Below are 16,205 nucleotides of genomic sequence, written 5' to 3'. Positions count from 1 at the left end.
CATGTTCTATCTATTTTTATGTACACTGTGCATAAACTGTTTATAGTCAATTTCTATCTATTTGTATGTACACTGTTCATAAACTGTTTATAATTAATTTCCATCTATTTTTATGTACATTTCTCAAAAACTGTCTTTAATCCTCATGTTCTATCTATGTTTATGTACATTGTACATGTGTACGAGTTATCCTGCAGAAACAGCTTCAGAAAAATTTCCAGATATTAACATGATAAATAAAAGATAAAAGATATGGATGGCAACATGAAATAATGTTTACAGTGTTTTTAAATATTTAAATCGCATATTTATATCTATAAATCTGTTTGTTTGTTCATCTATTTATATGTCTGTCTATCTATCTTTCTTTCTTTCAATCTATCTAGATATTCATATATCTATTTATCTATCTATCTATCTATCTAGTCTTCTATATTTCTGTTTATCTATCTATTTATGGATAGTGTGACATACCTCAATAATCTGTATAGTCCTAAACATCTGATTATGACTATGAACTATACTATACACTATCAAAATTTCAATCCGAAGTTAGTTAACAAACACGTGCGGGGGCCACAATAGCCTCTGACGGGGGAGAGGAGGGGAGAGGAGGGGAGAGCTGAATCCATAAAAATGATTTTAAAAAATCGAATAAATATATTATCTAAGGTGTAGATCCTGAAATGAGTATAGTATACCACGATGGTTATAAAAGAAGCCATAACAATGTGGATGAAGACTTGAATAACACAGCTTAAGGCTTATACGGGCCAAGAAGGATCAAGCTAGATTGCTGAGCAAGGATTTTATTAAGATACAAGATCTATATATTTAGCTTCGCATACTTTCATGCATTTATATGAATATATAATATTTAAAACATTTTTCGAAGGAACTGAACACTTAATTGAAACAAACTTAAACTTTCTAATCTCTATATCTTTGAAACCATTAAAGATCGATTTTGCGCTCTTACTTAGCAATTTTACACCGTACAGACCTNATCACAACTCTGAACTACAAACCCACCACTACATCACAACTCTGAACTACAAACCCACCACTACATCACAACTCTGAACTACATCCCCACCACTTCATCACAACTCTGAACTACAAACCCACCACTACATCACAACTCTAAACTACAAACCCACCACTACATCACAACTCTGAACTACAAACCCACCACTACATCACAACTCTGAACTACAAACCCACCACTACATCACAACTCTGAACTACAAACCCACCACTACATCACAACAAAAGATAAAAGATCATTTATCTGCATGGCAGTGAAACAGTTATGGCTTTGCACCCTCATTTCGCTTGCAGGTTTTAGTTTTCACAAAAGAAAAAATCAACCCCTGTTTTACTTCTATATATAGTTGCAGAATGATGATACAGAAAGACCCGGAATAAGTTAACAGTTAATCAGACGAGTTTACATATATGTATATCTCTGGTAATTTTAAAATTTTAAATGCACATTAAAGGCAGACCAAATTTTGGAATTAGCAGGACTAGGGCTGTTTTGTTATTATTGTTTTATTAATCATAAGCTGAAGGGCCCGGCGTTGCCCGTGAAAAAAAATTGAAAAAAATTGAGAAAAAAATCAAATTTTTTTATAGCCTTTGACCCATGAGTGTCCACAAAAAAATTCAGCCCAATCGGTCTAATTATAAGTTATGATTGTATATTTAAATAGAACAGAAGTCAGAAATTTTGAATCCCAGGATCAAGTATTAATCTCCATCTTATGTAGACTTCAAACGGATTAATTTAATTTTTCATCGATTTCCCGTGATGGTCATTCCCTGCAGAGATAATTTTATTATTGATCATCAAAATTAAAAGTGCCCACATTAGATATCGTGATTATACGTTTAAATTAACAATATCCACACAAGAGTTCTGATCTCAACTCATTTTTTGGTCTCTCCTCCATTTTTTTTACCTGAGCTCTTTTTTATTTCTTATTTATTTCATTTCTATACATTCTGGTTAAATTAGGTAATATAGTCACTTGTACGACTCTGTGCTCTCTAGTCTTGAAATACCAATAAACTATGTGAAAAGCAAATTTATTTGATGACATTCTTCTCAACATCTCTTAAATAATAAGAGTTATTATTGAAACAATGTTAGATTTCAATTTAAATGAAATTTACTTTAATTTGAATTAATAAAGAGCGCTGTCTTATTACATCATATTACATATATTATTACATGTAAACAAACCAACCCCTGTTCGTAGTTCTACTTCTGGTTTCTCGACACTAGGTTTTCTCGGAAAAGTAATTACGTCATAAGGTTTCGAGGCTACATGGATTTAAAGATAAGGTTTCGAGGCTACAGGGATTTAAAGATAAGGTTTCGAGGCTACAGGGATTTAAAGATAAGGTTTCGAGGCTACAGGGATTTGGTGCAGGAGTAGTAGGAGTAGGAGTAAGATGGATCACTGTGCAGTAGGAGTAGGAGTAGGAGTAAGATGGATCACTGTGCAGTAGGAGTAGGAGTATGGTTTGGAGGAAGGCATATAAAGGAATAATACATATTATAAACTTATATATAATCTATATAGTAGTTATATGACCAGTTAATTAACTAGGGAAATACGGGGGAAAGTCTGTAAAGAAAATGAGTTTTTGCCACAAACTCTAAGTGTTCCTGCCTATATCTTAGCAACCAGATTTAGTAGACCTTTATTATTTTAATCTATGAATTCTGTTAGGTTAAATAATCTAAGTTTGAAGTATCATCGGATTACACCATCAGGTTGCAAAGATATAGGGCTTAAAAAATTTGAGCTTGTGGCAAAAACTCAAATCCTTTCAATATGTATGTAAAAGTAAAACAAAATTTTTTTTTTGTATTTAAGCCAAAGAAAGATAATCATCGTAATTTTTCAAATCTTAGTCTCTCTTTGAATATAAAAATAATTGCAATGAAATAATGTTGACTGTAGTTTTTTTATGGAGGAATGTAAACAAAGCTTTGCCTGCCTGTGTTTACAGTTCTCCCAGAAAGTGCAGTACACTTTATTTTATAAGAGATCCATCACTATAGTTTCAGTAGATGTAAATATTTCCATTTACTGTTAGAGCGCCGATTGAAGGATTCATAACTCTAATTGGATAATGAGATAGATAGCAAAATAGATATTACCTCCATTATATTTCTATAATTGGTTCATATATGAGTGTCATGTTATATTCCTTGGATATGACAATATTCTGTCTTAATTATCTATTACTTCTTCGACTTTTTACAGGCTGCACAAGAATCTAAGATTAAATTACATTATAAAATTACATCCTAGACAAATTTACTTTTATTACACTATGTAAAATTTTTATTCTGACCAACACGATTTTTCAAAACGATTAGAGAATCTTTTTTTTTCTTTTCGAAAAATCGTTTTTGTTCAATATGTAACAAACCTTGAAGCAGATGTATTCCTACCTATCTATCTATTTCTATATTATTATTTCTGTGTTTTAACCGTAACCTAGTTTTGTAATCAAGCCGGTCTGACCGGCCATCTCTAACCATGTCTATTAATAAATTAGTTGAATACAATCTGTTGTTCAGTATAGACGGAATCAGACTGGGTAGTCTGATTCTTAGAGTTTGAGGCATGTAGCTATACATCAGTCGGGATTGACTGATAGTTATAGTTTGAGGCGTTTAGCCATACAGCAGTCGGGATTGACTGATAGTTAAAGAGTTTGAGGCAGTTTAGCTATAAAGTTTAGGCTTGGAGAGACGGGCTAGATCGTTACAAATATCTTTGCTCAGAGAGAAAATTCGCATGATGTAATTGAAGCAAACGTCTCAAATTTTGCAATTTACTTAATAACTGACATTTTTGTCAAACACTTGTAACGTTCAAAAAACTAAATTCATGAAAACGATAGCCATCACTATGTACAGGTTACAATGTCATCTTTCTATCTATCCATCTAGTGTATATATATATATATAATATAATATATTGAACAAGCTGTCTACAATATCTAATGAAAATATCACCAACCCCTCATCTCTCCCCCCCCCCCTTGAACCCCCCCCCCTTGTTCTTACCCTTTGACACCGCTCTTCAACTTTCCATTCAACTTTTTAAATAATATCATTCAGGATTTATTTTGAGAAAACAACTTTGGCGGATTTTTAGTCACAGCTAGATTTAAAAAGGAGAAAATTGTAATACCTCCTTTATTTAAATATTATTATTATTATTATTATCATGATGACAGAGTTAAAATAAAGCCATAAGTAAAAATTTTAATTTTTTCTTTCTAATACGGAAAATATGATTGAACTAAAGTTTATATTAAATAATTTAAAAGAAAATTTTAAATTAGACAGTATTTAAATTTAAGCTTATAAGTTTAAACCTTTGGAACTTTTAAAGAAATGTTTGTCACAAAACTAAATTTCTTTATTTCTATGCTTTTTTGTATTACCAGCTTGTAAACACACACAAACTTCTAACAGTCACAAACACATCTAATAAAGTACTAAAAGCGCACATTAAACCGAAATAAAGCCACTCAATGGTTAAACTTTGTTTCTAAGCTTTTAGAATATAAATACTCTTATTATTCAGATTTTTTCTTTCCAGGGATACACTATATACACAACACACGTACAACTATATACACAATACACAACACACGTACACTATATACACAATACACAATACACGTACACTATATACACAATACACAATACACGTACACTATATACACAATACACAATACACGTACACTATATACACAATACACAATACACGTACACTATATACACAATACACAACACACGTACACTATATACACAATACACAACAAACGTACACTATATACACAATACACAACAAACGTACACATGTACATTAAACACTAAAACACACAAGTTTTTACTTTAGCAACGAAGTCGAATTCGAATAGCGCTTATTATTATAACCTTATTTCAGTATTCGTAGCGGTCACTTTGTTGCAATTCATGAAAAACAGCTTTTTGCGATCTTTTGTTGGAGTGGGTGCAGGGAGGAACTCTCTAGATATATCCAGAAAGAACTTTAACTTAATCCATCGGATTACATAAGCTACGAATTAGTGATTTATGAAGGGATTACCGGTTTAAATAGTTTAGACCTTATTAAGTTTTATGACTTATATATATACCGTTTATAGGTTATGTGAGAAAATAAAACTACATTTTTAATTATTTAAAATTTAACAAGTTTTTCAAAACCGTACAATTAGACAAGAGAAATACTAAAAATTAAGTTTAAATAGAGATAAATAAACTATGAAATATAAATCCCTGTGCAGTAGGATTAGGAGTAAGATGGATCACTTTGCAGTAGGAGTAGGAGTAGGAGTAATATGGATCACTGTGCAGTATGAGTAGAAGTAGGAGTAAGATGGATCACTGTGCAGTAGGAGTAGGAGTAGGAGTAATATGGATCACTGTGCAGTATGAGTAGGAGTAGGAGTAAGATGGATCACTGTGCAGTAGGAGTAGGAGTAGGAGTAAGATGGATCACTTTGCAGTAGGAGTTGGAGTAGAAGTAAGATGGATCACTATGCAGTAGGAGTAGGAGTAGGAGTAAGATGGATTACTATGATTTAAAAATAAATGTAACCTCTTTAAATCACTGTGGTTCAATATTCAATGATCGGAAGTTGAAGAATCGAATTCGTCAAGAAAAATATTGAAGAATATTGAAGAATATTGAAGAAATGAAGAAAGAATTGAATCCAAGAATAATAATTTTATTTAGGACATTTACTCAATAAAACTGACAAAATAGAACCGCAGTCAATTCATTCATTCATTTATTCATCCTTTTATTCATTCATTCATTCATCCTTTCATCCTTCCTTTTATTCATCCTTTCATTAATTCATCCTTTCATTTGTTCTTAAATTTTCCCTATTCATCTTTAAAGGCAATGATTCATGCATTCATCCTATTATTAATTCTTTTATTTAATATTTCTCATTCATTCATTTATTCTTTATTCATCCTTCCCTTTAATCCTTTCATAAATTCATCCGTTCTTTAATTTTCCCTATTCATCCTTATACGAAATGATTCATGCATTCATTCTACTATTCATCCTTTTTTAATATGCCTTATTAATTCAGTTATTCTTTATTTATTCATCCCTTAATCCTTTCATTCATTCATCCTTCCTTTAATTTTCCCTATTCATCCTTATACGAAATGATTCATGCATTCATTCTACTATTCATCCTTTTTTAATATGCCTTATTAATTCAGTTATTCTTTATTTATTCATCCCTTAATCCTTTCATTCATTCATCCTTCCTTTAATTTTCCCTATTCATCCTTGGTCAATGATCAATGATTCAGGAATTATTATTCCTTTATTTTATTCATTTATCTAACTGGTTATTTCATAATTGATCCTTTTATTTCCTAGTTCATCCCTAATCCTAGATTTAGCCATTTCTTTTTTTATTTTCCTTATTCATTCTGTTCATATCCATCCTTCTCTAGCAGCAATTCATTTATCAGTTCATTGATCATTTCATTCATATTTTCACTCATTCATTCTTTCGTTGATTTATTCATTGATTCATTTATCTATTCATCTATTCATCTATTCATCTATTCATCTATTTATCTATTCATGAATTCTTGTGATCTCTCCATCCTTAAATCCCTCCAGCGTTTATATTAAATAGATAATCATCAAGTTGGACTTTATATGGATTTAGGAGACTTTATATATCTGATAGATAAATAGATAGATAGATAGATAAATAGATAAAATGGATACATAAAAGTTTACATTGGATTTGGTCGAATTACATAATACATATTCATACAAAGGAGTAGGAGTAGGAGTAGGAGTAGGAGTAGAAGTAGGAGTAGGAGTAGTGGTAGGATTAGGAGTAGGAGTAGGAGTAGAAGTAGAAGTAGGAGTAGGAGTAGGAGTAGGAGTAGTCAGTATATCGGTATATACATATATACATATATAGATATACAGATACATATACATATTATAGATTTATATATATATATATATACAGGGTTACAAACAAAGGATGAGACTTCAGAGACGACTATCCGCAATTTACACTGTCCGTTTCTTTATATTCCCAGAATATACCCAGAAACTGTTAGCTCCTAATTTGTCTTTCTATTGTGCAATGATAACATTTTGTACTCTTACTGCTTTGAATTTAGAAGGTTTACGTCATAAGGTTTCGAGGCTACATGGATTTAAAGATAAGGTTTCGAGGCTACAGGGATTTAAAGATAAGGTTTCGAGGCTACAGGGATTTAAAAATAAGCGATCAGTTACTTTGTTGCAACAAATGTAGCCTGGCAAGATCACGTGGAACCAAGTTTAGCTGATATAGAAAGAAAAAACGATATCACAGTGAATCCACAATTGTTCTTGTTTAAAGGGATCAAATTTAGCCCAAACGACTGAAACAACTAAACAAATCTTTAAGAAATGTTAAACAATTTAAAATATTCCAAATTCTTCAATATTTTTGTTTTTCAAAGTTATTTAGTCAAACGCTTTTCTCAAGTTTAAATTCAAGACAAATATTTAAAATTCAAGTCTTTGAAAATTACTAAAATTTTTTAATCATTATATCTTTGCAACTTGATGGTGTAAACGTTTGTTATTTCAAACTTGGATTATTTTATTTAACAGAGTTGATAATATAAAATATATATTTGTTTGCCAAGGATATTTAGATAAAGGATTAGAAAATCAGAGTTTTTGGCAAAGACTTAATTTCTTTATCTTTTAAAGGGAGAAAATTTATAATGTCCGAACAACTTCATGATTTTAAAACTGGTTGAATCGACGAAGTTTATAACATACGTCGATTCAAATTAATTTGATTAATTTACCCCATCCCTATGCAGATTTCTTTATAAAATTTTCTGTAGGAATATTTCTATTTCAATGCCAACCTAATACTCAAGCTAAAATTTATGAGGAAAGTTTAGAAATTCTATAATAAAGGTTTATTTACGACATAAACTTTAAGCTTAACCTCTATTCCATTCAAGGAAAGTAAAAAATGATAAAATCTACAATATTTTCGTTTCATTTCTTGAAAAGAAATCTTGATAAGAAGCTAGATTTGAAAGGCTGTGTGATAAGATGATAAGAAGGGCGCTGAGAGGATATAGAAATGGATGAATAAATGGATTTGTAGAAAAGGATTTTTATCTTGGCAATGTTAAGAGATGCTACGGAGCTCTGTGATTGGTTAGATCTTCTGGCCTCCGGAATCCCTGATCTCTGATTGGTTAAACGGTTCCTATCTTCTCCGACCTCAACACGTATACGGATATCCGCTCTGCTGGGCCTGGAATAGGAAATCCACCAAAATGTTAAATTTTCGCGGGGTGTTCTTTAATAAAACGGCGGATTTTTAACTAATTTGATGATTTTAAACAATAAATGCCTGAATGAGTTAAGACAGCTTGATGATTGATGTATGATGGGCGGGCCCTTGGCTGGAGAAGGGGTGGAGGAGGCGAGGGGGAGGAGTCGAGAGGCGGAAGGAGGACCGGAACTGGCAGGAAGAAGGAAGGAAGCTGAAACTTCATAGTTCCCGCCACTACCTCCTTCCGCCCGCTCCAGTTCCTTCCGTCTGGAAATTTGGTTTGCTTCCGATATACGAATATAGGATATACACAGGATATACACAGGATACATTGGATATATTAAAGGGTTAACCTTATTAGCTCAACCTGTAGCCCAAAATCAATCAAAAACACCTTAAAAAAGCACAGAGTAAAACAATCTTGCGATAAAATAGCAGATCAAGATTAAAACTAAGAATCGCAAAGTCCTGCTGAACAATATGCTTAATTGATCGAGCACCCAAAATTCACAAGAAGTTGCAGAGCAAGATCCAGATAAAAGATGAATAAAATGTTATATAACGGTAAGATAAAAACGCCCAATAAATGACACACCATTTTCTATAAAACTTGGTCATTATATATTTTACTGAACATTTAAAGATTGTTGTTATTTTTAAACCCATTGTGAGATTATAGCAATATTAGACTTTCATGGCGCTTTTATAGTAAATTTATTCTTAAATGTTATCTTCGTACATTAAAAAACTAAACATTTTCCCAGATTTTCTGTTTTTAATTGGTGGATTTACAAAGAAATTATTTTTTGATGCACAGTTTTTTTAATATATAGAATAGTAAAGTAAAGATTCTAAGAAGAGAAAAATAGCTAAAATGAGTAATGAGTTCTTTGGGCAACGCTGCGTACTCAAACTATTATCGTTAAAAAAGATAGATATTCTTTAAAATTTGTTAAGCCTTTCTAATTAAAAAAATGTGAAATGTATTATAAAACCAAAGTGTGATAATGAATTTAGCGCGGTTTAATTCTATTATGCAATTAAATTATAATTTAATAGTTCTAGAAAGTGGGACTACTTTCAATGGATTTATTTCTTCAAATTAAATTAATTATTAAATCTAAAAGTAAACCTTTAAATTTTACATTTTCGCAGATTGTACATGTCGACATTTTTTCCAGACAAAATATTTCAATTAGGACCAACCATTTAACTTTTCCGGTAAATGTGGGTTGCCACAAAAAAATAGGTTTTAGTGGTTTTGACATTAATACACGCAAGCAGACAAGCCGAATATATATGAAGATAGAATAAAGATTGATATAATCTAAAAAAAGCGTGTATTTCAACTAGGGTTATGGTTTAATTATTCGATCCTCGCAAATTTCTTATTAAAACATTCAAAATTTCTACTTAACTTAAGCAACTAAAATATTTCCGGATTCTACAGTGAGACTCATAAAGCTGTGGAATACGAATATAGCAATTTATGAGACTAAATGGCACAATCAGACCCGTAACTAGGATTTTGGAAAGAGGGTGCACATTTGGGAAAAAAGCTTCGGGAAATTTTATTTTTGACACAATTATAAAATAAAAACTGACATTTGTTGGCACATATATTTTACAAACTGACATCTTATACAAAACATGTTATTTTAAAATTTATAAAAAAGTTATTTAGCCAAAGGAAAAAATTTTAAAATCAACGCAAAATTTCTTACAATTTTAGATGTATGGTAATAAAAAAGATTTTCATGTCCTGAGGACGAGGTAGGAATTTATAAATACCAGGAAGCGGTTCAACTGCGTACGTTTTATTGAACCACTTCTCTAGTTTACCTTATTGGCAGTAGAGAAGTTGTTCAACTATGCAGATCTATAGTTGAACTATACTTTTCTAGTTTACCTTGAAATATGAATACAGTAATTCATGAGACTAAATGGGATAATCAGGCCCATAACTAGGATTTTGGAAAAGGGGTGCACATTTGGGAAAAAAAGCGCCAGGAAATTTTATTATTGACACAATTATAAAAGAAAAACTGGCATTTGTTGACACATTTACTGACATTTTTTAATACATTTTAAACAAAATATATTAATTCAAAAATTATATAAAAAAACATCAATGATGAAGATTAATTATTTAGCGAAAGGAAAAAAGATTAAAAACATCAACGTTGACTTTCTTTCAATTTTAGATGTATGTTAAAACTTTTTTTTAATAAAATAGTTTAACTTCAAGATTTTTATGTTCTGAGGCAGGAATTATACAAGGAAGCAGTTAAAATTGATAAAAAAGAGACAAATATCTTTCCCAAATAAAGTTTATTTCCCTTGTCTTTACAGAGATTATTAACGTTCAGAATATTTTCCTTTTGACAAGTTTTTCAAATCCAGGAGATTTTTTTAAAAATTCCTTGACAGCCATATCAACATTAATGAATGACTCCAGTTGTTAAATCTTCTCAATTAAATAAATAAAAAGCAAAATAAGCCGACAGCTTCGCTGCCTGTGCACCCCCTTTGCCTTCAAAAAAGGGGGTTGCACCGTGCACCCCCCCCCCCATTAATATTAAACCCAGCCAATGGGCAGTGTACTAGAATTAGACTTATTTCACTTAAATAGTCTTAAGTAGTGGATTCAAGCTACTGGTCAAACTATTTGGTTTATAACAACAACATTAAATATAAATCAAATTGCTGAAATGCCATTTTCCTATTCCATAGTTTTATAGGTCTTATAATATAAAGATGATGAAAAAATAGAATTACTTTAAACTTCACATTTCCTAATTTTGTTTAGCCAAAATGGAATAAAAAACAAGGACATTGTATAAATTTAGATTAGATTAGATTGTTATTTTTAACAATGAATATTTCTAGGGGACGACGGACAAGATTTGGCGCGAAGAAATTTTTGGAACTCTCCCTACCCTCCCCCTCTCACCCCCTACCCAGCAGTTAAAGAATCTGTACATCAAGGTAGGATACACCCTACCCTCCTCCTCTCACCCCCTACCCAGCAGTTAAAGAATCTGCACATCATGGTAGGATACACCCTACCCTCCCCCTCTCACCCCCTACCCAGCAGTTAAAGAATCTGCACATCAAGGTAGGATACACCCTACGCAGCAGTTAAAGAATCTGCACATCAAGGTAGGATACACCCTACTCAGCAGTTAAAGAATCTGTACATCAAGGTAGGATACACCCTACCCTCCTCCTCTCACCCCCTACCCAGCAGTTAAAGAATCTGCACATCAAGGTAGGATACACCCTACCCAGCAGTTAAAGAATCTGCACATCAAGGTAGGATACACCCTACCCTCCTTCTCTCACCCCTTACCCACATCAAGGTAGGATACACCCTACCCTCCTCCTCTCACCCCTTACCCAGCGTTAAAGAATCTGTACATCAAGGTAGGATACACCCTACCCTCCTCCTCTCACCCCTTACCCAGCAGTTAAAGAATCTGCACATCAAGGTGGGATACACCCTACTCAGCAGTTAAAGAATCTGTACATCAAGGTTGGATAAACCCTATACCCCTCTCACACTCTACAAAGAATTTATCACTTTATACTCTGGGGTGTAAAAATCTATCAATATTTAGCCAAAGCCTCCTTTTAAACTAAAAATAAAATTAAGCACTTTGGAACTTTTAAATCTTTTAACCCAGGGATAAAAAATAGTACAGTTTGTAAAATCTATACTTTTTTTGCTAATTATAATTTTACTTATCCCTTTATTGTTGCAACCTCATATCGTTGATCTTTGTTATTTTAAACTATAATTTATGTTACGTCATACAGTCTCAGTTTGAGATATAGAATATTTAGACCATCAGGTTGCAAAGATACAGGGATTGGAAATTTAGAGTTTGTAGCGAATAATCAGTTTCTACATGTAAAATCCAACAACTATGATTAAATTTTTTTCGTATAGATCCGTACGCCATGTTGTCTCACACATCACGTGGTTTGGTCTCCCAGGGATCTGGCCAGATTCAGCTGTGGCAGTTTCTTCTAGAACTTCTTGCTGACTCATCAAATACCGCCATTATCAGCTGGGAGGGGACCACAGGTACATAATTACAGACATGAAACGCCATTTTGAATTTTAGATTGATCAAAATATTTATTTTGATATTCTAATCTAGATACATCTAAACATCCATTTTGATATTATAGATACATAAATATCCATTTAGATATTCTAGATACATCTAAGCATCTATTTAGATATTCTAGATACATCTAAACATCTATTTTGATATTCTAGATACATCTTAACATCTATTTAGATATTCTAGATACATCTAAACATCCATTTTGATATTCTACATAAAAAGATTTAAACATCCATTTTGATATTCTACATATAAAGATTTAAACATTCATTTAGATAATCTAGATGGATCTGAACGTCTATTTTGATATTCTATATCTAAATGTTCATTTTGTTTCTTTTATGATTATGAAAATTTTAATATTTTATTAATTAAATTAATTTTAGGAGAGTTTAAACTAAGTGACCCCGACGAGGTTGCGAGAAGATGGGGGGAGAGAAAATCCAAACCAAACATGAATTATGACAAAATGAGCCGAGCACTGCGCTATTATTATGATAAGAACATAATGACGAAGGTCCATGGAAAGCGCTATGCTTACAAGTTTGACTTTCATGCGTTAATGCAAGCGTGTCAGATTCAATGCGCTGACCCATCTTATAAATATGCGTCGGATTTCAACAGCTTGTTAGCACATAACTCATATAACTATTCCAAACTTCCTGGACTACTATCCCCTGCTCCATCCTTCCCACCTCCCTCTGCCTACTGGTCTGTCCCACCCAACTCTATGATGACATCTATGAACAACTTAAGCAATCTGTACTCTAGTCAGGTCTGCAAGGAATCCATACCAAACATTTATGGCGGGAAAGATTCAATACCAAACTTGCATTCAAACAAAGAACCCTCCCTACCAAACTTGTACTCCAATAAAGAGTCTATACAGAATTTGTACACAAACAAAGAAACCCTGCAGAACTTGTACGGGAACAAAGAAACTTTACAGAATCTTTACAACAGCAAGGAAAGTGCTTCCTACCATCCGAAAGAGCTGATGCCTCCAGGCACAGGAAACTACGCAACTGATAAACAGAATCTCGTTTTCAAAAATCCTCAATACTCCTCCCCCTCCAGTTCTCCAGTAAGCAGCTCCTTCTCGAGCTCCAATCTGTTCTCCAACCTACCGTCTCTTAGCTCCAAGGACTCCTGGAGCCTAGGGAGCAAGGAGGGATTGATGCCAGGGATACCCAGCACATTATCAATGAACATTCGACAGCATTATTCATATCTTCAATCCTACAATTCTAATCCATAGTTTACAGTCTTCAATCCTACAATTATAATCCTTAGTTTACAGCTTTCAATCCTACAATTCTAATCCTTAGTTTACAGTCTTCAATCCTACAATTCTAATCCTTAGTTTACAGTCTTCAATCCTACAATTATAATCCTTAGTCTACATAGCACTTTACATGTAAATTTTAGCACTATAAACCACTTGTTGTTAGCTTTGGTTTTTTAGAAGTAATTGACAAAATTCTCAACAATTTAAGCTTAAGAGCGTGAGACCATTAAATCGCAGTGTAAGAAATTCATTTAAAATTACGCTCACATTTCCTTTAATATGTTCTGTTAAAGTAACAATTGACCCATTGTAATAATACCAACATCAAAGAGAATGAATACACCTTTAAACTAAGTTGAACATTTTAAATTCTTAAAAAAGAAAAAAAAAGAAAATGTTTGAAAACTAATTTAAAAATTTTTTTTCTGGCTGGGTGGAGGAATTCGGAAAATAATTCTTAATTTTATTCTCTTTAATCCGCTCCATTCCACCTTAATACTCCATTCGAGCTTAATACTCCATTCCATCTTAATTCTCCGTTCCTTCTCTATACTCCATTCCACCTTAATACTTCATTCCTCCTCAATACTCCATTCAACCTTAATACTCCATTCCTCCTCTATACTCCATTCAACCTTAATACTTCATTCCTCCTCAATATTCCATTCCACCTCAATACTCCATTCATCCTTAACACTCCATTCCTCCTCAATACTCCATTCCAACTCATTACTTCATTCCTCCTCAATACTTCATTCGATCCTCCTCAATACTCCATTCCTCCTCAATACTCCATTCCTCCTCAATACTTCATTCCTCCTCAATACTCCATTCCAACTCATTACTCCATTCCTCCTCAATACTCCATTCCAACTCATTACTCCATTCCTCCTCAATACTCCATTCCACCTTAATACTTCATTCCTCCTCAATACTCCATTCCACCTCAATAATCCATTCCTACTCAATACCCCATTCCACCTCAATACTCCATTCCTACTCTATACTCCATTCCACCTTAATACTTCATTCCTCCTCAATACTCCATTCCACCTCAATACTCCATTCCTACTCAATACCCCCCATTCCTCCTCAATACTCCATTCCTACTCAATACCCCATTCCTCCTCAATACTCCATTCCTACTCAATACCCCATTCCTCCTCAATACTTCATTCCTCCTCAATACTCCATTCTCCATTTCTCCAAAACTATTTCTGAACAGACACGCCTTCCACTGTACGGTCACACCCCCAGTATTCCCACACAGTTTCTTGTTCCGCCCACTAACTTCATTGTAAGGGAGGAGGGAAATATATTAAGGAAGAAGGGAGAGTCGTTGTTTAGATTCTAACTTGTGATAAAATTGATTTAAATATTTACCAGGATTTAAGGGAACAATATAAACTGACTTGATTTCAGCCATTTTGAATTCATAAAATGGGAAGGGAAGAGAGGAGAGGGGCAGTCATTCAATAAATGAAAATTAAAAAAGATAAAAGATGAAATAAATACCCAAATTCCAGTAAATTAAAGGAGTTTACAAAAATCTGATTGAGACGCGGCATTCTCGATCAGTCGTACTCAAGTGAAGAGTTGTACGTGGATACATGATTAATTGATTGAAAGTATCGTCTTCGCTATAAAAATCTTCGAAATTTGAATAAATATTCTTAAACGTTGCACTCGCGTCCCATAAAGATAAAAATATTATGATGTTAACCAGGCCCGTCGCTAGGAATTCGTAAAGGGGGGGGGGGCACAAAATCCCGAAATAGCATAGTTATATAAGTAGTGGGCGCGTTGGTTGACCTGATAAACTCAACAAGGGCCAAAATTGATAAATGAAGACTAAAAATTTATCACACATTATTCATTAAGAAAGATATTTTATTGTAAAGCTATTTGCATCAAAGCAATACAAAACTGGAGGAAGAAGATGTAGAAATTTGAGTTAAACTATAAATAAATGCACTACTCAAAATTTTTTAATCCCGACCCGAATTACCAATATTTAGTAATAATACAGGAAAATTAAAGGATGTAAATGCGCCTATAAAGATCAAGAAAAGCTCAGGCATGAAAATCTTCAGTTTTCTCGAAAGTAAAATTTGAAAAAAAATCCCCTGCAAGCTTGAGGATGAGCTTACAAACAGCTTCTCCTAAACCTGGCCATATTTTGAATATAGTTTGAATTTGAAAAGGATAGGCTTCTCAAATTAAAAAAAAATCATTTAAATCATTTCACAAGGATGGAAATAAAAATACCCAAATAATTTACTTTAGAAAGCACTCAATGTTTCTTTTAATTTGAAGAAAAATAATCCCGTACACATAGTATTGTTGACAAAAATTAAATTTTATGCCAATTTTCTCCC

The 16,205-nt window shown here is 32.8% G+C and overlaps 1 protein-coding gene across 1 annotated transcript; it reads left to right on the top strand.

The window, feature by feature from the left end:
• The first annotated feature begins 8,577 nt into the window (after positions 1 to 8,577).
• LOC111716582 (retroviral integration site protein Fli-1 homolog) lies at positions 8,578 to 14,210 on the top strand. Its single transcript, XM_023492064.1, has 4 exons — positions 8,578 to 8,967; positions 11,293 to 11,391; positions 12,356 to 12,493; positions 12,926 to 14,210. Exons 1-4 carry the CDS (start codon positions 8,946 to 8,948, stop codon positions 13,795 to 13,797), a joined length of 1,131 nt encoding a protein of 376 aa, XP_023347832.1. The 5' UTR covers positions 8,578 to 8,945; the 3' UTR covers positions 13,798 to 14,210.
• The last annotated feature ends 1,995 nt before the right edge of the window (positions 14,211 to 16,205 follow it).

Source organism: Eurytemora carolleeae, unplaced genomic scaffold (assembly GCF_000591075.1).
Source record: "Eurytemora carolleeae unplaced genomic scaffold, Eaff_2.0 scaffold2120, whole genome shotgun sequence".
NCBI classification, from domain to species: Eukaryota; Metazoa; Arthropoda; class Copepoda; order Calanoida; family Temoridae; genus Eurytemora; species Eurytemora carolleeae.
The sequence above is the reverse complement of the archived record's forward strand: the minus strand, read 5'-3'. Positions and strand labels throughout refer to the sequence as shown.

Coding starts and splice junctions, on each gene's coding strand:
- LOC111716582 (XM_023492064.1), top strand. CDS start 8,946: ATGAATAAAATGTTATATAACG. Junction 8,968..11,292: donor GAATAAAATGTTATATAACG/GTAAGATAAAAA, acceptor GAATATTTCTAG/GGGACGACGGACAAGATTTG. Junction 11,392..12,355: donor TAAAGAATCTGTACATCAAG/GTAGGATACACC, acceptor TTTTTCGTATAG/ATCCGTACGCCATGTTGTCT.